Raw genomic sequence first — 26,524 nt, 5'->3', positions numbered from 1 at the left:
CTGTTCAGCATTAGTTAACATTAACTAACCATGAACAACACCTCTGTTCAGCATTAGTTTATATTTGTTAACGTTAGTTAATAAAAATCCAGCTGTTCATGGTTTGTTCATGTTAGTTCACAGTGCATTAACTAATTTTAGCAAGATTTTAATAATGCATTAGTAAATGTTGAAATTAACATTAAAAAAGGTAAAATAAATGCTTTATAAGTGCAGTTCATTATTAGTTCATGTTAACTAATGTAATTAACAAATGTTAACTAATGAACCTTATTGAAAAGTGTTACCGTTTTTTTTGCCCACTCTCTGACCTCTGAAGGCCGCTGTGTAATTCACACCCTGACTAAGACACATTAGGGCAAGCATTTTAATAATCCTATGAATGCATATAAAAAAAATTGCATAATTGAATCGAATTAATCGAATCGCATAGAATTTTACTGTGAATCGTCTCGAATCGAATCGTTCTGAATGGTCAAAAATCGTTCTTGCTTCGAATCGAAAACCTATGAATCTAATCGATTCGCTTCCTACCCAAAGATTCACAGCCCTAGGCATTGTGTGTCAAAAACCGCCTCATGGCGTACCACAGACCAGTTTTTAATCTGCTTTTGGGCCCGGATGGAAAGGTGCATCTTTGTCGAAGCAAAGGCTTGCTCACTGGGTGGCGGACACTATTAGTGAGGCAAATCATTCGGCAGGCCATGAATTGCCTGCATCTGTTAAACGTCATTCGACTCGGGCAGTGGCCACTTCTTGGGCAGCACTTCGTGGTGTGCCTCTTTCAGAAATATGTGCAGTGGCTACATGGGCATTACCTTGCACGTTCACAAGGTTTTATAGTCTTAATGTGGCTCCCACTAACTTTAGTTTGGCTGTATTGCCAGGGAAAGCTTGAGCTTATATCCTTGTGACTTGGTTACACTTGTCTTCCACCATGTTTGACCGTCTCTGGTGGTCTGGAACAAATGAAATAGAACGCTGGTTACTGACGTAACCATGGTTCTATGAATGGTGGAAGACCGCCAGAGTCTCTGGTCACTCAGATTGAGAATGACTAAGAGACCGACCGTGACGTAGTCGGAAGCTGATATAGCTTCTGACATGTCATCAGTTGAAGTCACGTGTGACTGAATGATACGAGATTCTCGATGTGACGGGTGAGACACTACCATTTCCACCATGTTTGACCGTCTCTGGCGGTCTTCCACCATTCATAGAACAACGATTACGTCAGTAACCAGCATTTTCTCGGGGTGAGGCAGCAAGTTTTAATGAATTCATTACAAATTGGTTTTTCTGTGGGTTTTTTGCTAATGAGCACAGAAGTAAACACTTCATTTAGAACATTATTGGTCCCCCCTGGTCCCCTTGGTTGGAAAATTGGGCACCACATTAATATTTAATAGTTATAGGGCACAGCCTACATATTTGCTTATATTTTGAATCGGTTTATATTTTTTTCCACTGGTTTTGAACAACAGAGGGTGGTGGAAAACAGAAAAGCCGTTTGTGTGTTTTCATGCACGCAATCTCAGCCTCAGGGCAAATGCAAAGATTTAAAAGGACACATGCAAAAGAGAAATGCAAATAATATGCAACCTCTTGTGTTTCCTTATTAATATTTCCTTACTCTGTGAGTCAATAACAAAACTACTGCTGATCAGTTTGAAAAGGTCCCTCAAACAGAGCTTGTTTGAAGTAACAGACTTTAAAATCTGTAAAGATGTAAATTATTCAATCCAGACTTATAAAAAAAATGCTTATTATTTTTTTGCACTTATATAAAAAAAGCACATACAGGCACAGACATATTCTTCTAGGTAACTATCAACACTTTTGTCATGGTGAGACATGAAGACAAAAGTCCTTTGACATGAAGCCTAAACTGAACTTCAATAAATTCAAAAGAGAGATAAAATCATGTTTTGTGATCTATTATATAATTATTTTTAACAAGTAAATAAAACACTTTAGAATAAACAGTGAAAGGCAATTACTGTAATGTACTGTTGTGTAGAATCACTTAGCTGTGTCCTGTGTTGGGTAAAGGGGATATTAGTTAATAAACTGGTGGCATTCAAAATAATGGATGCCCAGGACTGAAATTGAAAACCACTGTTCAGTAACTCCACCTCATGTAGGGGAGAGTGGGGCACAACCTAACGCTTTTTGACTTTCTCAGTTTGTGTAAATCCACTTGGGGTTCAGAGTATTTATTGTTTCCCACATTAATTGCACACATGTCTAGTACAATTATGTGGTTTTGTTTAATTAATACAGTGTATACTTTTTTCTTGATTTACCCTGAAAGAATGGAAGTGAAATGTGACAACATGCCCCATAGGTGGGGTACAATTTAACATGTGGTGGGGCACAATGTAACATGACAAAATAACCGCTTAAAATGTTACCTGATATAATCAAAAATATATACAAGACAAACTAAAATATTTTGTCAACAAAATACAATTATTAACTTTTTAAAATAAAATAATGGCATTTACAGCATAGTTCAAAACATAATAATAATTAATAATTTCTGAACATTAACTCTCAGTCATTATTCACCCGTTTCTCATTGTTTCTCAAAATAATTCATAATGGCATATTTCTAATAGGGGCTCATTGTAATGCAGTGTTACAACACACCCCACCTGCACAACTGGGATTTAAACCCCGGCTCGTGTCTTCTGCTGTCAGATCAGCATTAAAGAACGATCTCAACTGTTAAATAACAGATATAAGATTAAAATAGTATTGGATTTGTCTTATTTTAAATAAACACAAAAAACAGAGATAAAAACTAAACATAAGTAAGAAATTTACTTTTGCTATGGTTAAATACATGTTCAGTAATATCTTCCAGAGATGTTTTAATTTTGCCAATATTTTTTCTCTAAATAATGTTGATATGGCAACTAGTAAATACACTGAGTTTCGTCAGTCTGGCATGTGTGGAAAGGGTTAAAACATGTGTGTTACAACTAACCACGCGTTAGGTTGTGCCCCGCGCTCCCCTACTTCATAATGTTATAAAGGGAAAACGCTCAGAAATGCAGTTATACAACAAACAAGACTTTGCAAAGAATGACTGAGATAACCAGGCTTATATAGGATGAGGTAAACAGGGTAATGAGACACAGGTGTAAACAATAAGTGATGATGAGTCCGGGCAAAGGATTATGGGAAATGTAGTCTTTGATAGAATGACAGTCCAGGGTGGAGTAATCATGGGCACTCTCACTGGTGAATTGTGACATAGCCCCCCCTCAAATTGTCCAGGAGGGAGGTGGAGTGGAGGCGGACCCGGGGGCCGGGATGGAGGGCCAGACCCGTGCAGCAGAAGAGGGCCTGGGGATTCAGGCAGAGCAGGCAGCCAGGGTGTAGCAGGCCGGGTAAATGACCCGGGCGGAGCAGGCCGGGCAGATGACCAGGGTAGAAGGACTGACCTCCATGGCGGAGCAGACAACCAGCACAGTAGCGCAGACGGGTTTGAAGGTGACAGAGGACGGAGACAGAGGACGTCGCTGGATGGGACTCTGGACTGGTGGGTACTGCGTGATAGAGATCGACCGATATGGGTTTTTCTATAGACGTCAGGGTCAGCCGATGGCCGCTATGTGCTGCCGATTTTTTAGGGCTGATATCTTGATTTTTTTCCCCTTCATTTGCATGCTAAAATGTCACAACATTTCTAAACTTAACATCATTTATTGAACACTGACTTGAACCATCTCTCCAATCTTAATTTTGTGCACTGCACGGTTTTCAAATAAAATATTTATCCAAAGTTAACCAAACAAATCAATAAATTGACCAAGTATTAAATATATAAAACTGGTAATATAAAAAAAAAACATCAATCATTTACATAAGTTTTAGAGTATTTATTTTAGCAGAATTTTTCAAGTTAGTTGGAACAAATGTAAACTTAAATATACATTTAAATAAAATAAATACAACTTTATAAATAAAAATCAATTAAACTGAAAAATATAAAAAATATCAAATAAAATATATACAAAATAAATAACAGTAGTAGTGCAAACACACTAGCAACCAGCAACATTTGTGTTTGGTATAAATGACACAGAACATCTAAAGTGCATTCTATAGAACAAAGTCCTCAAGTAACCAACTGTGAATAAAAACTTAAAGGTTTTCGTGCACTTGACTTGGAAGAAATCTCTTTTAGTGCAAGTAACATAGCAGCAATCCCCTCATTTTTTGTAAACATTACAGAACAATATGAAACGGAATGTGCTTTAATTTGAACTCAATTGCAGTCCCTGAGTCTTCCTTACTCTATCTTTCACTGAAAGTTCTCAGTACTCCCAGTTTAAGAATGACAGGTTGTCATGCAGGAAACACAACTGTTCTGCATGTTCTCCTGTGAGGCGGCTCCTCTTGTTGTCATAAATATTCCCAATCTCACTAAACACCCTCTCGCTGGGAACAGAGGAGGGGGGTGGACAGAGGAATTTCCTTGCCAGTGGTGCAAGAAGGTATAGGCGGGATGTATTCAGTTTCCACTATTCTAGTGGCTGACCAGTCTGTCTGTCTATCAATGGCTCACGGAGGTACTGATCCAGCTGCTCAGAGATGTGATGCTCATCATCACTCTCCTGAGTAGGAGTTTCATGAGGCCCCAAGATGTTTGCATACATTTGTTCAAGAACACTGGAGGGACCAGTTAATTCTTCATCTTCCACCCTTCTCTGTTTTGGATCTGATCCTTGGGCTTCAGTGGTGGCCGTTTTCAGTTGCTCGGACACAATGGCATGCTCTTCCTTTATCCACTGTTTTGCCTTGGTCAGTGTGTCCACTGCAAAAAAGACATGACCCTTATAACGAGGGTCCAGCAGTGTCGCTAGCACCATCCTTGCAAACCTTTTCTGCAAGCTTTGCAGCATGGTTTCTCTTAGTGTCTTAATTCCCCTTGTGTTAGGACCCTCTGCCTGAAGCACCAGCTTCAGCACAGAAATGCTTGGGATGACACTCGAGATGGAAGCCTCTGACCTGCTGATCTCAAGGGTGACTTCCTCAACAGGTTCTAACGTGTCAATCAAATTGGAAACTATGTCCCATTGATCTGCAGCGGGAGAATACATTTTTCCATATTCTCCAGCATAGATATTGAGTGCTCGTTTCTGCTCCAGCATCCTCTGTATCATGTGGAGCGTGGAGTTCCAGTGAGTGGGTTCAGACTGAATGATACTGTGCTGGGGGAGCCCAAGTTATTTTTGAATTTTCTTCAGATTCTGCTTTGCGAGCACAGAGTGGTTGAAATGTTTAGCTATGTTCTTTAACTTGGCATTAATGTCCAGCACTACTCGCTGACTGTTGATGCCATCGGTCACCACAAGCTGTAAGGTGTGTGCGCTGCAGCTGAGATCAGGAATTTCTGCCAATCTGAGATCTTTAACCATGTTAGCTCCACTGTCCCGGAGCACAAGTACAACCCTGTCATGGCTGATGTCCCAGTACTTCAGCAGACTGATGAACATGTTGCTGATGTACTCCCCAGTGTGGGAGCCAGACATGGCCTTCGCATTTAGGATGACTTGTTTCCTTGCCCAATTGTCGTCAATGAAATGACATGTTAGACTCATCAGTGCTTCAGTGTCCCCAGACCAACAGTCTGTCGTGAAAGACAAAAAAGGGCCAGCATCCTCTGCAATCAGTGCTTTTATTTTCTTCTCAACTTTTGCAACTATACCATCTAGGATGTCTGTGCGGTAGTGCTTCTCGGTTTTTAGGTTGTATCTGGGCTCCATTGCAGCCACCAGCCTCCGAAAACCAATACCTGAGACAAATGTAAAAGGCTGATTGTCCGTGCACTGTAACGGATTTTTGTAATTTGAACAGTATTTTACTGTAATATGTACAGTATAATACTGTTAAATGTACCAACAGTATAATACTGTTAATAGCAAAAGATTATGGGAAAATACGTTTACTACTGTAATTATTCTCTACTGTAAATCGATTTACAGTAGCGACAATGCCCGCGAAAATCTGACCAATGACAATGGAGACTTCTTTTCAAGTTTTTTTTTTCGGTTGGTGGGGGCAACTGAGGAAAGACTCAACGAAAAGGTTAGTATTATTTCTGTCATTATTTTATGTAAAACTGAGATATTTTCAAATGCATTCACTAATTAACAACAATCTAACATGAACCAGTGCTGCAAATTGAGTGAGTTAAGCAAATTCCTGTCAAGAGCCTTTTTATTCTGCCTGTTTGTCAAGGCGGGTGGTTACGTGACTGCCGTCGTCCTTGTGATTTAACGTTACTTCAACGGGGTGAATAAAGTTTACATTGACTAATAGTTAGTCAAACGGGGGAAAAAAAGCTATTTTAATGTTCCTCTACCACTTTAATGTAAATTAGCTAAGCAGGAGGACTTTACGTTAACAGCAAACTATCTTAAAATACCGAAAAAGTGAGGCAACACTAAAGATGGAGGTTGTAATAACAGTATTTTGAAGTGAATCTTTTGTTTTTGTTTAAAGTTTGCTGTTAAAACTGCCATTTGGAACGTCGGAGGTGTTCTGGAGTTATTTTCTGGCGGTGACGTTAACCTTATATCGTTAGCAGATGGTTTAAAAAAGCAACAGTCAAGATGGTTGCGCAGTTTGTGTGCAAACACTGCAAGTTATCTGTGCGAACGCATTGCAGATTTTACCATCATATCATAATAATACATAGGAACCTGGCTAATTTTAGGTTCAACTGTGGTTTGCCGACTTGTCCTTGTAGTTTTCAGACTTAGTCTGCACTAAAGTCACATAATGCATCGTAAGCACACAGACAAAAACAACACGATCTCATGACAATGCGTATCAATAGTACGAGTGTGCAATCTCATGGAATGTATACGCCAAATGAGTGTTGGCGTATATGCTATGCAGTTTTTCGCGTGCATATGATACGCTTTTGGGTAGGGTGGGGGGTTCTTACGTATAATACGCCATAAGGTGCGTATCATATGCACGCGAAAAACGGCGCGCCATATGCACGCCAACTCTCATTTTGGCGTATACATTCCATGAGATTCTCCCAATTTGTATAGCTTGTTTTCTTTCTTCTTGCTGATGTAAGTATTAATGCTATTTGAACAGCTGATTCTAGAGAATACTGTGTAGCGTATTAGGGTTACATATATATTTAAATTAAAAATTAGCTCAATAGGGAATTGTGGGTATTAATATTTAGGGATTTATGATTAATCATAACGGGTTATAATCTAATCTCCAAAATCACCCAAAATGGGAATACCTCACCTCGGTATTTATGCAATATAATATATATATATATATATATGGTTAACAACAATTTATTGTAATTAACTACAGATATATCCATATTAAATAATCACAGAATAACCCCAAGGGAGTTGATTCAAAATTCCTCTCCGTTCCGTTTAAAGAACGAGCGGAGATTCCTTATCCACTCACCAGGTCTATTCTTCCTACCCAATTTTTGGGAAGTTTATCCCTCTGGCCACAAAGGACAAACTTTCCGAGTTATGGTATTAATTAAAGCATTCAACGATGCTTATAAGAGCTCGTAGCTTAGATCTGACATTAAAGGGACTTGTGTTCCGTGAGCAAACAATGACAATCAAAACGTGAATATCATGGTTTTAACAAAGATTAATACTACGATTACATATGACTACATAAAGAATACATGTATTTACAGAATAGTGGAAAGTGAAGAGGAGGATGAGGGGAAGGGAAAGGAAAGGAAGGAGGGTAAGATCATGTCCGATCCGAAACCTTCCCAGACAAAACCATTGGAGCCAGCAAGAAATATCACCTTAAACAGGGGTACAATCTTTAAAACGCATCTAAATTTCGGTAGAATTGATACTTGCATGGTTTCTCGGTGTTGTGTAAAGCAAGATGCGTGCGTTGGCGTTTCTCAGAGAGTTTGCGCGCTGAAGCGTTCTCTCCGTTTGGTTCTTCCAGAGCTTCGTTGGTCCGCGGGACTTTTAAAGGTGTCGTCTTGGAGGGAAAATTCATCTCGTCCAGCTAAGTGCGTCCGCTGACTGCGTCGCGGAGCGCGTCGATCTTCAAAGGAAACATCAGCTTGGCTGGACCGCGCCGGCTCGCAGGTCGAAAACCCGCGAGCCGCGCTGATGAGATGGGAGGAAAAGGGAATTTGTCTCGTCCGGGGTTCTTGCAAGATGACTAAGCCCCAATGTGTAGGTGTTTCTGTCCTTTAACGTCCATTAACTACGCCCACTTTCCCTGCGGCCACCAATCGTTGGTGTGAATTTCAGGCGGGAGAGAGTTTCTTTGTTCTGACTTTATTACTCAATGGAATGTTGTTGCTGGGAGCCAGAATTAGAAAAGTTTCACTCCAAAGACCTAACCATACTAGTGGTACATCTCATAATCATATACTTTGTACCATTGACTGAGACAGAGAAAGAGGAGCATTTAGACATCAGACATGCCTGGGTTTACAGACATGAAGGCAGTGCATCTTCTATACAGAGCAATTTGGAGCGTTTAAGATCGCTCTTACATCACACAAGCATAAGAAATATAGGGAGCATGCATACACTTAAGAAATCATCATATATGTAATTTCTGGGCTAGTTTAATTAAAGGCTAAATAGAGGGGAATGCTTATGTGTGTGTGTGTGTGTGTGTGTGTGTGTGTGTGTGTGGACTGGTAATCATCACGTTATGGGGACAAAATGTCCCCACAAAGATAGCAATATCCGAAATCCTCATCCTTGTGGGGACATTTTTAGGTCCCCATGAGGAAAACATCTTATAAATCAGACTAAGTGATGTTTTTTGAAAATGTAAAATTGCAGAATGTCTCCTGTGAGGGTTAGGTTTAGGGGCAGGGGCAGTGTAGGGGGATATAATATACGGTATGTACGGTATAAAAACCATTACGCCTATGGAAAGTCCCCATAAAAGATGAAAACACTACATGTGTGTGTGTGTGTGTGTGTGTGTGTGTGTGTGTGTGTGTGTGTTTGTGTTAGAGTCACCCCCCCATGGCCCCTCCAGACTGAAGGATGTGAGGGAACTGTTCTGGCTGATTAAGATCTGATTGAAGTTCAGAATGGGCCATCAAGTTTCTCCTGGTCACATTCGAACTGGTCGTTAAACAGTCGGAGTTTTAAACAATTTGTCCCAGCCTTGCTGGAGCCAGTGGGGGCAGAAATTTAATTTATATGCAGAGCTGTTTGGAGGAAAGCATCTCTGATCACTTTGATCCTAGTTGAGAGACACCCCAGACGCTACAACTGATTGTAATTAGTGTCATAGTTTCTTAAACAAGACATTTCTAAATTACTATTACTGTTTTTGTATTTATGTGTCATGCATTTGAAGTTCAATTTCATTTTCATAATCATTTATCATCAAACTTCTATTTTGCAAGATAGGCTGACATACTTGGTTGGTCAAGGGGTTGTATCACAAGATATCACAAAGTGACATATAAGCATAAACTTGATTGGAGAGCACATTGAGAAGTATTTTAAAACAAGATGCACGTATGTTCTCTATATATGAAATTCATTTCTCCCAACCTTTTGTTAATTGCTCTACTTTTAGGTCACTGCAACTCCAGCAGATGTAGAGGGAAGCCTCTCTCTGCCCAGTTCCCAAAGACTGATTGCACTTGGTAAGTCTATTAAAATGCTTTTTTTAATTGATATGCTGAGATTAAAGTTGGCCAAGTCCAACATCTACCAGCAGACCGACACACAAGAGCTGAACGTCTGCTCTTGCGTCAACACAGATTATTATGGATATGTATCAGGTATAATACAAGGAGCATTTTCTTAAAGGGTTAGTTCACCCAAAAATGAAAATTCTGTCATTAATTACTCACCCTCATGTCGTTCGACACCCGTAAGACCTCCGTTCATATTTGGAACACAAATGAAGATATTTTAGTGTAAAGCTGATGGCTGAGAAAGGCTTCAGATAGGCCTCCATTGGCATTCAGTACATTAATACTCCAAAGACCCATAAAAGGCACTTAAAACGTCGTTACAAAGTCCATCTCACCACAGTGGCTCTACAATAATTTTACGATGCGACAACAATAATTTTTGTGCGCAAAAAAATTCAAAATAACACCTTTATCCAACTTGTTCTTGTCTTCCGTGTGCGCCAGCGTTCGGGAATCCATGAAATGCACACTTAAGCCCCATTTTGAGAACTACGCAGAGACCTAAAGCACGATCAATGTAGAATCCAACAGCTTAGACACGCGCGTCTTCCTCTGCTTGTAAACAAATCGCTTCTGGGTCATGTGTCCGAATGCCGGATCTTCCGCACACACGGAAGACAATAACAAGTTGGATAAAGGTGTTATTTTGATTTTTTTTTGCACACAAAAACTATTGTCGTCGCATCGTAAAATAATTGTAGAGTCACTGTGGTGAGATGGACTTTGTAACGACGTTTTAAGTGCCTTTTATGGGTCTTGGGAGTGTGAATGTACTGAATGCCAATGGAGGCCTATCTGAAGCCTTTCTCAGCCATCAGCTTTCAACAAAAATATCTTCATTTGTGTTCCGAATATGAACGGAGGTCTTACGGGTGTCGAACGACATGAGGGTGAGTAATTAATGACAGAATTTTCATTTTTGGGTGAACTAACCCTTTAAGGAAAACTAATTTCTGAACTAATGTTGTAAACTATGGGAGTCAGTGGATACTACATTAGCCTACTAATATTGAAGGTACAAATTTACAGACATGAACAGGGCCCTTACATGACAACTAGATGCGTTTAGCAACTTAGCCATTGTTTAAACTCAACTAAATAGTGTTTTAGACGGCAAACTGTAGTCTCGCGCTGAAGTCCTGTGGGAACTCAGTTGTAGCCGGTAAAATCTAAATAGTCCAGGGGGGAGGAGCGTTACGAACCATTTCTTCTTCACTTGTGAGCCGATCATCACTCTTCACACACACGATGCTCCTCCCCCCTGGACTATTTACATTTTACCGGCTACAACTGAGTTCCCACGGGACTTCAGCGCGAGACTACAGCTAGCCATCTAAAACACTATTTCGGTGAGTTTAAACAATGGCTAAGTTGCTCTGTTCATATTGGACAGACATTTTAATAGCATTTTTTGTCTGTTAAGAGGCACAAAGACACTCTTTATGTATATGCCCCATAGCTGCCGTGTTAGCTGAGTGAAGCTCTGGGCATTAACTGTAACAGCTCCGTGTTGCAAGCACCAATCCGGTTAGTTTTTTTTTCTATAGACAGTACTCACAAAGGTATAACAATCAAGATTAACTTAAAAAATTCACCGGCGTTCTCCTTTAAGTTATAATAACTTTACAATTACATAATCATTAGATTTTTGAAATATAAACATTTAAATGTTGGCTGCATAAAAACTTGCCAGATTTATTCATACATACATGCATTCAATATTGAAGAACATGTAAAATGAATAGCCTATGTAATGTGGTGCATATAATTAGCAAAATACTCCTCTCTAGAGTTAATTTTCTAGCTGACTAACGAGTTTATGGACACTGGATATGGTTTTTCTGAGGAAAATGTGACGTTACATGACATTTACAAGCCGTTTTACTTCTGTCATTAATTACTTATCCGCATGTCGTTCGACACCCGTCAGACCTCCGTTCATCTTCGGAACAGAAATGAAGATATTTTAGTTGAAATCTGATGGCTCTGAAAGGCCTCCATTGGCACAATGGCACGGTTCACTCTCAAGACCCTTAAAAGGTACTAAAGACGTCGTTACAAAAAACGTCGTTACATCGCCGTCGTATTAAAGGCGATAATAGTTTTTCTGTGCAAAAAAACCCTAAATAACGACTTACACTGCATGAAAAGTGGGATTTTCGTCAGTATGTGACACTGTAGATTGCCGTGAAACTTCAGGTTTACGACTGTGCACGGCAATTTGCAGGCAACACCGAAAACTGCCGTAAATTGTGGTAAATTGACGTGGGCCTTGCTTGGCAGTTGTCCCCCCATGACCCCCCCTCCCCTTAATTCTAGGGGAGGCTTTATCATGTAAATGAAGATGCTGTGAGCTACACAAATGCAAATCAGAGTAGCAGCAGGGGGAGTTTTATCTAGGTTCTGAATTTTTTTGACTAAAACAAGTTTAAAGTTTAAGTTAAAATGTTATCTTAAATTTAAGTAAAATGTACTCGTTTTAGTACACATTACTAAATTTTTAGGGCAACCAGTTTGCTCCAATTTTTTAAGTAGATTCAACTTGTCCGGGCTCACAGTGTAGATTAATTACTCTGTATGTCATTAGCGATAACCAATGTTATGTAAAAAAAATAAAAAAATACAGGACAGCAGTTCATGTCTTCAACCTTTAGAGAGGTTATGTGATGCAACAAGACAATGAACCAAAGCACACAAATAAATCAAGTAAAGCATACAGTTCACATACCAACATTAATTTTTCCACCCTGCACTGTGAATGATTTTTTAAATGGCTATTAATCATAAATGTGAAAAGTACAAGTTTGTGTGTTTATAGTTAAGTCAGATTGTGTTTTTCTGTAATTGTCATTTAAATTGAGCTCACACCACATTTTATGAATTATCAATGCAGATTTTCAAGAGGTGGTTTCCTGGACAGGGTTTAAATTATGCCAAGAGTAGGCCTTAATCTAGTTAATCGTGAGTTAAAAAATTGTTGCCTGGAACAAAGATTAAGCACAGATTACTAACACCTGGACTATGAGTCCTGAACTAAAATAAACTGGATTCATTTACAGTTTTATCTAATTGCTTACACACAATTTCTGAAAATATGGCTCCATTTCTTGTAACTCTACACACAAAACATCAGACATCTCTTGCAAAAGCAACACTTTGTGCAAAACTATTTTTTACTATTTCCAAAAATGTTGTTTTTGCATATATCTAACTACACAATGCACAACTGGGTGGCATTTATAGTGAATCGAAAGTTATCCAGGGATAATGTCATGATGTAGTGTGTGTGTGTGTGTGTGTGTGTGTGTGTGTGTCCGTGACTCTTTAGCTCTGCACGCCTGCATGAGCTCGGGTGTTTTCGAAAAGAATCGGTACAGCGTTATAAATATGATCAAACTAAAGACTCTACAGAGATATGACGGATGCAACACTACTCTATAGGTACTCAAGATTAACATGGAATTTACAGTTGAACTGAAATCAACTGAACTGAATCAACACTGAAGTCACTTGAGCTGAATATTGACACTATATTGGCTTGTTAGAGCCGGTTTACAGCAGAATTTGTTTTGAGCTTGTTACTGAAGCTGCTATGAAACAATATATTTTGTTGTATGCATATTCTTTCTTTCTCAAACCTTAGTTTTGATTTCTAAGTGATCAATTTATGTATAAGTGTTTTCACACATGATCATTGGCTGTATGGGTCCTCAGTAAATGAATGTGGCATTTAAATGGCAAAAGTTATTCTTGTCTCTATAACTTATGGCTTCCTAAAGACACGTTTATGGGTAAATAAAATATCAATAATATAAATAAAATGAATATCAAAACATATTTTAAATATAATGAAGTCATTTTATTATAGCACTCATCAGATGTTCCTGGAAACAAAACAGAGACAGAACAGTATAAACAAACTATACAACAAACTAAACACCAAATTACAAAAACATTATTATGTGAAAGTGAATAAAGTTGTGTGTGTTTTCAGTTATAAATATGTGCTGTGTAAATTAGCCTATACTTTTAGAAATTATATATAGCCTAACTTTAAAAAACAAACAATAATCCATATAGATAAATTATAATAATTGTATAATATTAAGCATTTACTTAATATACATTGTAACATTAGGCTACTTTACTCTAGCACAGTAGTCAGTTAAGCAATTAATTAATATCTTATATTAATATGTATGTAGCCTAGGCTACATCTAAAGGTAAGTCTGCTTTAAAAAAAAAAAATATTACGCTTCGACATGTACAGAATGTGCGCGTTAAGAAACACGTTCAAATGTGTCTTCTTAACATGTTAAAACTGTGCGTGAAGCGGAAAACAGGGCGTGTTGAAGGTTGAAACAATCATAAGTCACGCGTTTCGTATAAAGAGATTTGGCCCCGGGCGCGTTCCATATCAGAGCCCTAGTCCAATGAGGTGCGAGGTCGAGGTCATGGCCATGACGCGTAGAAGACGAGCTTTAAACTATTTTTTTGATGTTTTTTGCTGCTTTCCTTTTTCGTGATCAACAATGACAGGACACCGTCTTCAACTCAATCTCTGCATGGACGCGACGAACTTTTTGGACTCATTTTCAGGAGGCTGTCTTCGTCTTCATAACTCTGAGGCAAACTGCAGCCGCTATGAACCACAGCATGGGTAATGTAACGTTACGATTTAAAGAATATGCTTTTATTCAGCTGTATAAGGAAATGGATGCGTTAATAGATCCGAGCTTAAAACTGCACATTTTGTTTACACAGACTATCCTCGCCTCATAACGAAGCCGTGAGCTCTTATCTGCTTGGAGAGATTTCCGCGAGTCCAGATTTAACCGCTGATCACGACGAAATTGTGTGTAAGTAACTTCTAATGTGTTTCTCATTCCTTGTTTAATTTTACCGTGACTGTTTTTATTAATACCAGTCTCATGTAATTGTTTTCCAGCTGCCTGTAAGACGTATTATGAATCGACACGCCGGAGCTTCAGATACAAACAACCTGAAACTGCGAGGTTTAGCTCGGAGTCGATCAAGAAGAAAAAGGGTAAGATTTATTATATTAGATCCGTTTTTTGTCAATGTGAGTATTTTTCAGGTTGCTTATTGTCTTTATGGATTGTATTACAGTTGCTGGAAGCAAGAGTGTGCTGGATGAGGTGGACGTTTGGAAGTCCGCGGCCATTGAACTCATGTCTGACGAGGAAGACGGCTTTGTTGACGGGGTGTCTGGATGGATTGTGCGGCCACCGCGCTCTCGCAGCCTGGAGCTCGACGAACTTTACATTACGAGACATTACTGCTGCACTGTACATAGTTGTGTGTTTAACAATAAAGCTCTTTCTTTGAGTAAACCGCTGTGTTTTATAAATGAAGCCCTTTCTTTGAATGAACAGCTGTATGCTTATAAATGAAGCCCCTTGTTTGAATAAACGGCACGGTCCGTATAATTTTCCCATATATTCCTTGATGGTATGAATACTTCATAGCACAATAACATTAATATGAAACAAATTATTACAACATAAATTATATATTTATTATTATTATTATTGGGGTTTACATTTATAATGAGCCAGGGGGACCAATAATGATTGGTTTGCAGTGATCTGCCAACCAATCACGAGGGATTTTTCTTTTTTAAATGTAGTGGCTTCAGCCAATAGTGAGTGAGTAAATTCAAGTCTGGCCGTTGACTCTCTGGTTTCGCTGCTATTCATATGCAAATTAGAGGCGTCGCACCTCCGCGCGGTCTCTCAGCGGGGGGCTCTCCACCTACGTCATGGTTCGTTTACGACAATTTGTGGCACAGACGAACGCGACGTTCGCTGCCTCTAAATTGTCGAAAACTGCCGAAAATTAGGGAGATTTCCAGGAGTATACAGGCGTTTATGGGGTCGAAAATCCCACTTTTCATGCAGTGTTACATAGTGATGACGTTTTCAAAACACGGCATCATGAAGCTTCGAAGCTCACTGATTCATAACGCTTCGAACCTCATGATGCCGTGTTTTGAAATCGTCATCACTATGTAAGTCGTTATTTAGGGTTTTTTTGCGCACAAAAACTATTATCGCCGATTCATAAAGTTATTTTAGAACCACTGTAGTGAGATGGACTTTGTAACGACGTCTTTAGTACCTTTTAAGGGTCTTGATAGTGAACCGTGCCATTGTGCCAATGGAGGCCTTTCAGAGCCATCAGATTTCAACTAAAATATCTTCATTTCTGTTCCGAAGATCAACGGAGGTCTTACTGGTGTCCAACGACATGAGGGTAAGTAATTAATGACAGAATTTTCATTTTTGGGTGAACTAACCCTTTAACTGAAAACAGGATGACTAATCGATTCTTGGGATTTAAGAATCAATATTGTTTTGTAAAAGTGAGAATCTATTAAAATCGAGAAATCGATATTTTTTACCCAGCCCTATTCATCAGTCATCTCCATCTCCGACTGCTGTGGTTACAGTAGGCTATACTGACCGGTGTAGTTCCCTAAACATAACTCGTGGCCATGAGAAATAGATGTCGTTCTCTCAAAATATGAAGTCGAGGCCACGACATCATGATGTCGTCAACTCAACAAAATTATCTCGTGGCCACGATTAATTATCACGTTCCCACGACTTAATATGACATTCCCACAAATTAATATCTCGTGGCAACCACATATTATCACGTTCCCACGAGTTTATATGTTGTGGCCACGACAAAACTATGTGAACCGAACATGTCCCCTCCCGGTCACCGTACTGAATCACATAAGTGTTTCCCGATAAATTATCTTCATTCACCAACCACTGTTAATTTTAACAGTGGAAAATCTAAATAAAAAATGAAATGAAAAAAATGAAAATCAAGCTTAGGCTACTGGATGTTTGAGTTGGCATGGCAGAAACCACGCAAAGAGCTGTCCCTTTATAATCACAAAAAATGTGTCCCTCGTTTTAATTGCAATCTCGCAAAGTTCAATTATAATCTGTCTACACTGTACAATTAATTATTTATTTATATAGTACATATTGCTTTTATTAACATCAAAGTGCATACAGCCCCATGTTATGACTGTTGGGAAAGCATTGGTTTGATAAATGTCTTTTTTCTTGTGCTTGCAGGTTCATTCTGAGAATAAACACTGATGGCACCAAATGCCAATCAAAATCACAGATCAGCCGGACATCTGGAAAAAGGGTCCAGAGAAAAATCGCCAGCCTAAATCCCCTTGTGGCATCTTTCATCAGAGAGCTTGTTGACTTCGATTGGCAAAATTATTGAAGGCTTGTTCTGATTTTCAGCATGTTTACATTTTTAGCCATGTTAAATACACGGGATGAATTCAAACACATTTGTAAAATGTACTTTTTAAAGTAAATGTTAAACAGTTAAACAATTAAACAGCATATTTTAATGACAAATGTTCATGAGGACTCATTCAGTTTTGGGGGGTAAAAAACATAGTTTACAGTGCTGTAGTGGTTTTTCATTATTTAATCATCAGTTACACCTGTTGTTAGTTTCATTAATTGCTTTGTCTTTTTAAACTCTGTGTCTGGTTTGGTTGTTTTGTTCCTTTGTTTTCTGAGTATTTTGAGTTCTGTGTTAAATAAAACTGACTGCTGTGATTAGATCTGTTTCATCAACTTTATTGCAACCTTACCTATGGCATGTAGATTCAAATCAAATTAATTTTGTTTAAAGTAAATTAAGCTAAACTCAAATCGTAAAAAAAAATTATAATTCTGTAATAGGAAATCAATTCTAATACTGTAAATAAAAATACGGTACTTGTACTGTAAATAAAAATACAGTATTCATACTGTAAATAAAATATACAGTATTATTACTGTAAATGAAAATACGGTACTTGTACTGTAAATAAAAATACAGTATTCATACTGTAAATATCAATACAGTATACATTATTATTACTGTAAATTGAATTACAGTAATGATACTGTAAAGACTTTTACAGTATCATTGTTTTTTTTTTTTACCTTTTTCAGCTCCCAAGCTCACCAGTCCATTGCAGATATTGCACTTGGCTTTCCCTGGAGTTGGCTCGGTGAAATGCTGCCATACTGGATTTGATTTTTGTTCTGCCATCAGACAGCAATTACTAAACAGAAGAAACATTCATGGTTAGCATTTTAGTAGCGCCTTCATCTTCAATTCAGTCTATAATTCTTGAGCTGAATATGCTCAAATAATAGTTGGATAGAAACCCAGCTATTGTCTGCATCAAACCAGGCCCGACTACAGAATCAAATCACTGAGGTTGCTTCTGAAATTACTGAGGGTGCTCTAGTAAAGTCTAGATGTTGGCTAAGCAACAGCTCCAGCATACAGTGAGAAATTTAGGATTATTTACAAGTTCCAGTTATAAAAATAAATAAAATGTTTTGCTACAAATGTTTGTCTATTAATCTATTAGTCTGCCTTTACATTGCTTTTTAATGCATTACTAGTATTTTTACATGTAATTTCCCTGAGAACCAGGTAAAAAAGGTTGTGAATTTTTTTTTTTTTTTTAGGTCATTACATTGTTTGGAGCATAAAAAACAAATGGATATTTTTGGGTAAAAAAAAATCCTGTTATATTCTACATCAGGGGTTTTCAAATTGGGTGAATGTGAGCCTCCCCTTAGAGTAGGTAAGGACAGCCGAGCCCCCCCTTCCCCAAAATCCTGTCCGCCTGCTCTAACCCACACACGCCTCGGCAGTAAATGCCATCTTCTGTGTGTTCCTGGCAATGATGAGTTTCAATAACAACTAATAAAATGTAAATATTTTTTCATATTGTATTTTATTTCCTTTTTTTTTTTTAAGAAGTGCATTCATAAATCTTTGCAACAGCAAATAACTTCCAACTTTATGCAGGCCTATTTGAGGCTACTTTTAAAAATCACAGAACATCAGTAGGCCTAACCATAAGTCAACAAAACATGCTCAACATGTGAATGTTACATGTGTGAAACTTGTGTCTGGGTCTTAAAGGGATAGTTCACTTTAAAATGAAAATTCTGTCATCATATACTCACACTCAATTTGTTTCAAGCCTGTATGAATTTCTTCTGCTGCACACAAAGCAAGATATTTTGAAGAATGTCAGTAACCAAACAGTTAACTGGTCCCATTGACTTCCATAGTAAGAAAAAATATATATAATATGGAGGTCAATGGGACCAGTTAACTGTTTGGTTACTGACATTCTTCAAAATATCTTGCTTTGTGTTTAGCAGAAGAAAGAAATTCATACAGGCTTGAAACAAATTGAGGGTGAGTATATGATGACAGAATTTTCATTTTAAGGTGAACTATCTCTTTAAGCGCACATTTTAATGCACATCGTCTCGAACAAAATCAGCACAATGGACAGCTCTCTGATCAATGAACGACAACGCTTTTTGTTCACGGAGCGCATACCACATAACAGTCAACTGCATTGAAGGCATGTTATCAGATCAAAGAGATTTGCATTACAATTTTTTTTTCAGCCACATACAAGATTTGTATGTGGCTAAAATTATTTAAAATCATACATTCAGATTTAAACAATAAACAAAATATACCATTCACGTCATTTGCACGTGTCATTCACGTCATTTGAATTTTAATTTTGAACTTTGAATAACCGCCCATGTCAGTGGGAACAATGAGGACGCGCTTTTGACGCGCAGAGGTGTTCGATGCGGGGCTGCACTGCAGAGAGAAATAAACGCAAGTCGTCCTCCACCTGCAACCTTGATCTGTATTTATTTTTAATCATGGTCAGTGCGGAAAACCCACACTCACACAAGTAAGTGGAGGTGAAGGGGATTAGGACTTGCATAGCCTTAGTGGAGATCTGAGGGAACGTCTCGGTTACGGATGTAACCCTCGTTCCCTGAGGAGGGAACGGAGACGTAACGTTAGTGACTAACGAATGGGGGTTTCGCTTAGAAGCCTATCAACTTCGAGTTTTGAGAAAACGCCCAATGGCGTGCCAATGCCATGGGGCATGCGGAATTTGCATACGTAGCTCCGCCTCACTGCGTGAGTATATAAGGAAGTACGAGGCAATATCGCATTATGTTACCTGCTTGAGGAGCCAAGACTGAACTCCTGCGTTCCAGGCAACACAGCTCGATGTGGCAAGGGGACGTTACGTCTCCGTTCCCTCCTCAGGGAACGAGGGTTACATCCGTAACCGAGACGTTCCCTTTCGTTCAGTCACTACGACGTAACGTTAGTGACTAACGAATGGGGGTCCCAATATAATCCCGCCACTCAGCTGTCTTTCAGTGCCCTGCGTAAGTGTGAGTACCCTGTCGTAAGACTAGTACGGACGAAGGACTCCCACTTAACACAGGAATACCAAGGTACACTGGGAAGCATATCCCAGTGAGGGAATGCCAAAGATGCCTACCCGTGGGGAGGACTTAAGAGACACATATGACCCGGAGGGGGTTGCATACGGAAGATCTCTAGGGTACCAGCCGAAGGTGGATTTTTAACCCTAGGGGTGGCGGGGACACGCCAAGGGAAGAAACCCGCTCACTGCGGAGACTTACGGTGAAATACACATGTGGGGGTCGCCGGAGGGAACCATGCACATGGGGCACCTGGCCGGACATGAGGGTCTGGGCTCGAAAGGGCAGACTGAACTGATGTCGGCGTCGACAGTGCTGGAGGAGCTCAGGGCTCTCGGGGAGCTCACCTGAGGAAAATATCGCACGTATCCAGTCCGTGGAGTGGAGTGGCGAGCAAGCGAAGACACCTGAGCCTGGCCCATCACCGGCCCCTCGGGGGGGCGAGTACATAGTCGGACACTGGCTCCACTCGGAGATTGTAGAATCTGGCGAATGTGTTGGGTGTCGCACAGCCTGCAGCTCTGCAGATGTCTGCTAGCGAGGCGCCATGCGCTAGAGCCCAAGAGGAGGCCACACTCCGGGTGGAGTGTGCCCTCACACCAAGGGGACATGGTCGGCCTTGCTGCTGGTAAGCCAAAGCAATGGTGTCCACTATCCAGTGAGACAGCCTTTGCTTTGAGAGAGCACTTCCCTTCCGCTCTCCACCATAACAGACAAAGAGCTGGTCTGAGGTCCTGAAACACTGCGTCATGTCTACGTAGGCGCGAAGGGCGCGTACTGGACAGAGCAATGCCAAGGCTGGGTCTGCCTCCTCCAAAGGCAGCGCTTGCAGGTTCACCACCTGGTCCTTGAATGGAGTGGTGGGAACCTTGGGCACATATCCAAGCCGGGGTCTCAGGATCACGTGAGAGTTAGCCGGCCTGAATTCCAGGCACGCTTCGTCAACCGAAAATGCCTGCAGGTCCCTGACCCTCTTGACTGAGGCCAATGCGGTCAGCAGAGCCGTCTTCATAGACAGGAACTTAATATCAACCGACCGCAAAGGCTCAAAGGGAGGTCTCTGCAGAGCAGTTAACACTACTGCGAGGTCCCAAGAGGGTACGAGAGGAGAGCGAGGAGGATTCAGTCTCCTCGCTCCCCTCAGGAACCTGATGACCAGGTCGTGCTGACTTACCTTTTTGTTCTCCAAGAGATCGTGGTGGGCAGATATTGCGGCCACATATACCTTGAGGGTGGAGGGAGACAGCCTTCGCTCCAGCCCCTCTTGGAGAAACTCAAGCACGGACCCGATCGGGCATTTCCAGGGGTCTTCTTGGCGGGAAGAGCATCAGGTGACGAAGAGGTTCCACTTCAACGCATAGGCATGCCGAGTGGACTCTGCCCTAGCGGAAGTGATGGTGGCGACCACCGTAGGTGGTAGGCCACTCAACCTGCCGGGTCCCGTCTAGGAGCCACACGTGGAGGCTCCAAAGGTCGGGACGCGGGTGCCAATGGGTGCCCCGTCTCTGAGTAAGGAGGTCCGGTCTCAGAGGAATAGGCCAGGGAGGGGCTGTCGCAAGGAGTATGAGTTCGGGGAACCAGGTCCGGCCGTGCCAGTACGGGGCGACCAAAAGGACCTGCTCCTTGTCCTCCCTGATCTTGCACAGAAGCTGTGCGAGTAGGCTCACTGGGGGGAACGCATATTTGCGTAGGCCCCGCGGCCAGCTGTGCGCCAGTGCATCCGTGCCGAGCGTGCCCTCGGTCAGGGAATAATACAGGCTGCAGTGGGAAGAGTCGTGGGAGGCAAACAGGTCTACCTGTGCGTCGCCGAACTGTTCCCAAATCAGCTGAACCGTCCGGGGATGGAGTCTCCATTCTCCCGGGAGAGGCTGAAACCGCGAGAGCTCGTCGGCTGCGTGGTTCAGGACTCCCGGAATATGGACAGCACGAAGGGACCTCAGGCGCTTCTGACTCCATAGGATGAGATGGCGGGCGAGTTGAGACATGCGGCGGGAGCGTAGACCACCCTGGTGGTTGATGTACGCTACTACGGCCGTGTTGTCTGTCCGGACAAGCACATGTTGGCCCTTCAGCAACGCTCGGAAGCGGTGCAGGGCGAACCGTACTGCCAGCAACTCGAGGCAATTGACATGCAGGAGGCGCTGGGGTCCTGTCCAGGAGCCCGCGGCTGCTTGTCCATTGCACATGGCACCCCAGCCCGTGGCAGAAGCATCCGTCGATACGACAACATGCCTGGAAACTCGTTCTAAGGGCACACCGGCCCGTAGAAAGCTGAGGTTCGACCACGGGGTGAGTGTCTGTAAGCAGGCCCGAGTCACTTGGACCCGGAGCGTGCCAGACTGCCATGCCCATTTCGGGACTCGATCGCGAAGCCAGTGCTGAAGCGGTCTCATATGAAGCAATCCGAGCGGCGTTACCGCGGCTGCAGATGCCATATGCCCCAGGAGCCTCTGAAATAGTTTCAGTGGAACCGCATTCTTGCTCTCGATTTGTCGGAGGCAAGTCAGCAGAGACTGCGCGCGCTCGCTCGAAAGCTGCGCGTACATGGCGACCGAGTCGATCTCCATACCGAGAAAAGAGATCCTCTGCACTGGGCAAAGTTTGCTCTTCTCCCAGTTGACCCGAAGGCCCAGACGGGTTAAGTGGTGGAGAACCAGATCTCTGTGTCCGCAAACCTGCTCTCGAGAGTGGCCTAGTATGAGCCAGTCGTCGAGGTAGTTCAGGATGCGGACCCCGTGCTGCCAAAGGGGCGCAAGGGCTGCCTCGGCGATCTTCGTGAAGACGCGAGGGGACAGAGATAACCCGAATGGGAGAACTGCGTACTGGTATGCCCGCCCCTCGAAAGCAAACCGTAGGAACGGTCTGTGTCGAGGAAGGATGGAGACATGGAAGTAGGCGTCCTTCAGGTCGATCGCTGCAAACCAATCGTACGGACGAACGCATTCGAAAAGGCGTTTCGCAGTCAACATCTTGAACGGAAGCCGGTGAAGGGATCGGTTCAAGATGCGAAGGTCCAGGATTGGCCGTAACCCACCGGTTTTCTTGGGTACAATGAAGTAGGGGCTGTAGAACCCCGACTTCATTTCGGCTGGAGGGACAGGCTCGATCGCACCCTTCGCCAGTAGAGTGGCAATCTCTGCACGCATGACGGGGGCATGGGCCCCGGTCACGGTATAGCGGACTCCCCTGTAACGGGGAGGAGCCTGCGCGAACTGAATCGCGTAGCCGAGCCTGATGGTCCGGGCAACCCAGCGGGACAGCCCCGGAAGCTGAAGCCAGGCTTCCAGAGACTGCACCAACGGGGTCATACGGACGACAGACGTACCCTGGGTGGGGCAGCGAGGCAGCGTTACCGGCGCGGACAGGGGAGGCTGTTGGAACACATTGTAAATAGATGCATTTGGCGCTCTCCCAAGCGCGAACACAAATGTGCAAATATATGGAAGGCCGTTTCAGCATAAAAACGTTCCAGCGTTACTCGTCGTAATTATATTTTTACTAGTAACAATTAAATTAAAGAACTCTACTATTCAATTATTACTAGTAACAATTACAATTAGAGAGCTCTATAATTCAATTATTACTAGTAACAATTATGATTAGATAGCTCTCTAATTCAGTTCTTACTAGTAACAATTCCAATTACAGAGCTCTCTAATTAAATTCTTACTAGTAACAATTCTAATTAGAGAGCTCTACAAATGAATTGTTACTAGTAGTATGTCTCCATTGACTTCCATTCATTTTTAATTAGAGAGCTCTACAATTGGATTGTTACTAGTAAGAATTCCAATTAGAGAGCTCTACAATTCAATTCTTACTAGTAACAATTACAATTAGAGAGCTCTGCAATTGCATTTTTACTAGTAAGAATTGAATTAGAGAGCTCTAATTCAATTGTTACTAGTAATAATTCCAATTAGAGAGCTCTCTAATCAAATTATTACTAGTAACAATTACAATTGTAGAGCTCTCTAAATCAATTCTTACTAGTAAAAATGCAATTGCAGAGCTCTCTAATTGAATTTTTACTAGTAAAAAAACAAATTAAAGATATGTATAATTGCAGAGCTCTGTAATTGAATTAGAGAGCTCTGCAATTGAATTCTTACTAGTAACAATTGAATTAGAGAGCTCTGTAATTTAATTGTTACTAGTAAGAATGTAATTGTAGAGCTCTCTAATTTAATTGTTACTAGTAAGAACTGAATTAGAGAGCTTTTTAATTGGAATTCTTACTAGTAACAATTCAATAACAGAGCTCTCTAATTCTATTCTTACTAGTAACAATTCCAATACAGAGCTCTCTAATTCAATTCTTACTAGTAAGAATTGAATTGTAGAGCTCTCTATTTAGTACTACCTCATTATGATAATTAGGGTATGCCTCACGCATATTCACAAAATGGCCGACTGCACTGCAGGTTGTTCAGTCAAGGCATTTTTAATGATGAATAGAAAAGCAGAGGTCTGCAACACAAAGTTGATTTGGCGCTAATTTTATGTAATATTTAATGTTATATTAAATAGGTGTTTTTTTAATGTTGTAGTTTATGTGGCAAATGAGAATTTATAAAATTATTGAATAAATTTAGATACAAAGGTCTTGTTAATGTTTTTTAGTTTTGTTCAAGGTAATGAAAAAGCACAAGTAATGGAATAATGTGTAAAAGTATGGTATTTTGGGCAAAATAATATAAGTAATCATATAGTTTCTGTATTTTTAAAATGAACATATTTATTGAACAAAAATGAATTATTTTATGTATCAAAAATTGTACAAACTTTATTAAAGTGATTGTTTTGAACAAATTTAGACATTATTTAAAACATTATTTTCTGAAATCATACAGTGTAATATGGGAATAATGAAAAGCAAATTTTTCTTAAGGTGTGAACGAATCATTTGAATGAATGATTCAATGAATCACTCATTAAGACAGACTTGGGCTGCCACCTACTGGTGGTTTTAGACAAGCCTAAAACAAACAAAAAAAGCCCCAAAATTAGCAAGATATCATCTTATCCTTGTCAAGAAAAATCCCCCAAAATATATGTAGCCTATATTTTTTTGTCAATATTGCATACCCCTAATTTGGGCTTGTATTTGTTTGTTTGGTCATGAGAATAAAATAAAAAAAATTTGGAACGATTTAAAGCCAGAATAGGTTTAGCCTATTTAAATATATCTCCTTCCAACCTACAGTAGGGTATTCCACAGTCCACACTTTTTGGGTGTATATAATATTCTTATTATATATAATATTTAAAAAATTGTAATCATTATTTTTATCTCATACTTATATTCCATATATAGTAGTTATTGGGTAATTAAAACAAACATGATGGATAAAAAAAAGAGAGAAATACATTTTAAATCTCATTATGTCGGAGTGACGGCTAGCCTAATACTTAGCCTATATGTAGCTCAATATCTGCAAACATGTTACCGTGCATAATAAACACTAAAAATAGATTATATTTTGTCTGGTAAACTATATCATTACCAGGACCAGCAGCAAAGAGACACGTGTTTTCTTTGCGCTTTAATAATTTTTAGAGTATAAAGATATGAATTAATGTAGTTTAAGTTTCAATTGCAAAATATAGCTATATAGCTATCTAAGTTGTCTAATGGGACTTTTATTTTGAAGTGTAGCACCGCAGGCGGGATTTGCTGAGGGAAATGGGTGTAATCGCAAATCTGTTTTGCATCTAATGAATGCAAGTTCTTACTAGTAATAATACAATTGTAGAGCTCTATAACTGGAATTCTTACTAGTAAGAATTGAATTAGAGAGCTCTCTAATTCAGTTCTTACTAGTAAGAATTGCATTAAAGAGCTCTCTAATTGTAATTTGTACTAGTAAGAACTGATTTAGAGAGCTCTCTAATTCAATTGCAGAGCTCTGTAATTGAATTAGAGAGCTCTGCAATTGAATTCTTACTAGTAATAAATGAATTGTAGAGCTCTCTAATTGGAATTGTTACTAGTAAAAACTGAATTATAGAGCTCTACAATTCAGTTGTTACTAGTAAGAATACAATTGCAGAGCTCTATAATTCAATTAGAGAGCTCTACAATCATAATTGTTACTAGTAATAATTGAATTATAGAGCTCTCTAATTGTAATTGTTACTAGTAATAATTGAATTGTAGAGCTCTTTAATTTAATTGTTACTAGTAAAAATATAATTACGACGAGTAACGCTGGAACGTTTTTATGCTGAAACGGCCTTCCATAAACCTGGTCTCACAGAATTCCGTGAAATGAACACGGCCCCTTAACTCAAAATCTGTGGCAGTTTCACGGAATCGCCGAAAATTCCGTGATGTGCCCACGGAAGTGATGCCTATGTAAGTCAATGACAGCAGCATCCGTGGTCCACACACGGGCTGTTACAACACCTGCGCTCCCCCAATTGACGTCGTTTTATAATTTGGAAAGTTATC

At 40.4% G+C, this 26,524-nt stretch overlaps 1 protein-coding gene across 1 annotated transcript; it reads left to right on the top strand.

Moving 5' to 3' along the window:
* Positions 1-14,146: 14,146 nt before the first annotated feature.
* LOC307133469 (uncharacterized protein) lies at positions 14,147-15,132 on the top strand (the record flags this gene model as incomplete). The annotated part of the gene is made up of 4 exons (XM_079828552.1): positions 14,147-14,378; positions 14,483-14,577; positions 14,667-14,765; positions 14,849-15,132. The coding sequence occupies exons 1-4, from the start codon at positions 14,251-14,253 to the stop codon at positions 15,130-15,132; spliced, it is 606 nt and encodes a 201-aa protein (XP_079684678.1). The 5' UTR covers positions 14,147-14,250.
* Positions 15,133-26,524: the final 11,392 nt, after the last annotated feature.

This window comes from Gobio gobio, assembly GCF_949357685.1.
Source record: "Gobio gobio genome assembly, chromosome: 11".
Taxonomy (NCBI): Eukaryota; Metazoa; Chordata; class Actinopteri; order Cypriniformes; family Gobionidae; genus Gobio; species Gobio gobio.
This window is presented reverse-complemented; position numbering and strand designations above follow the sequence as displayed.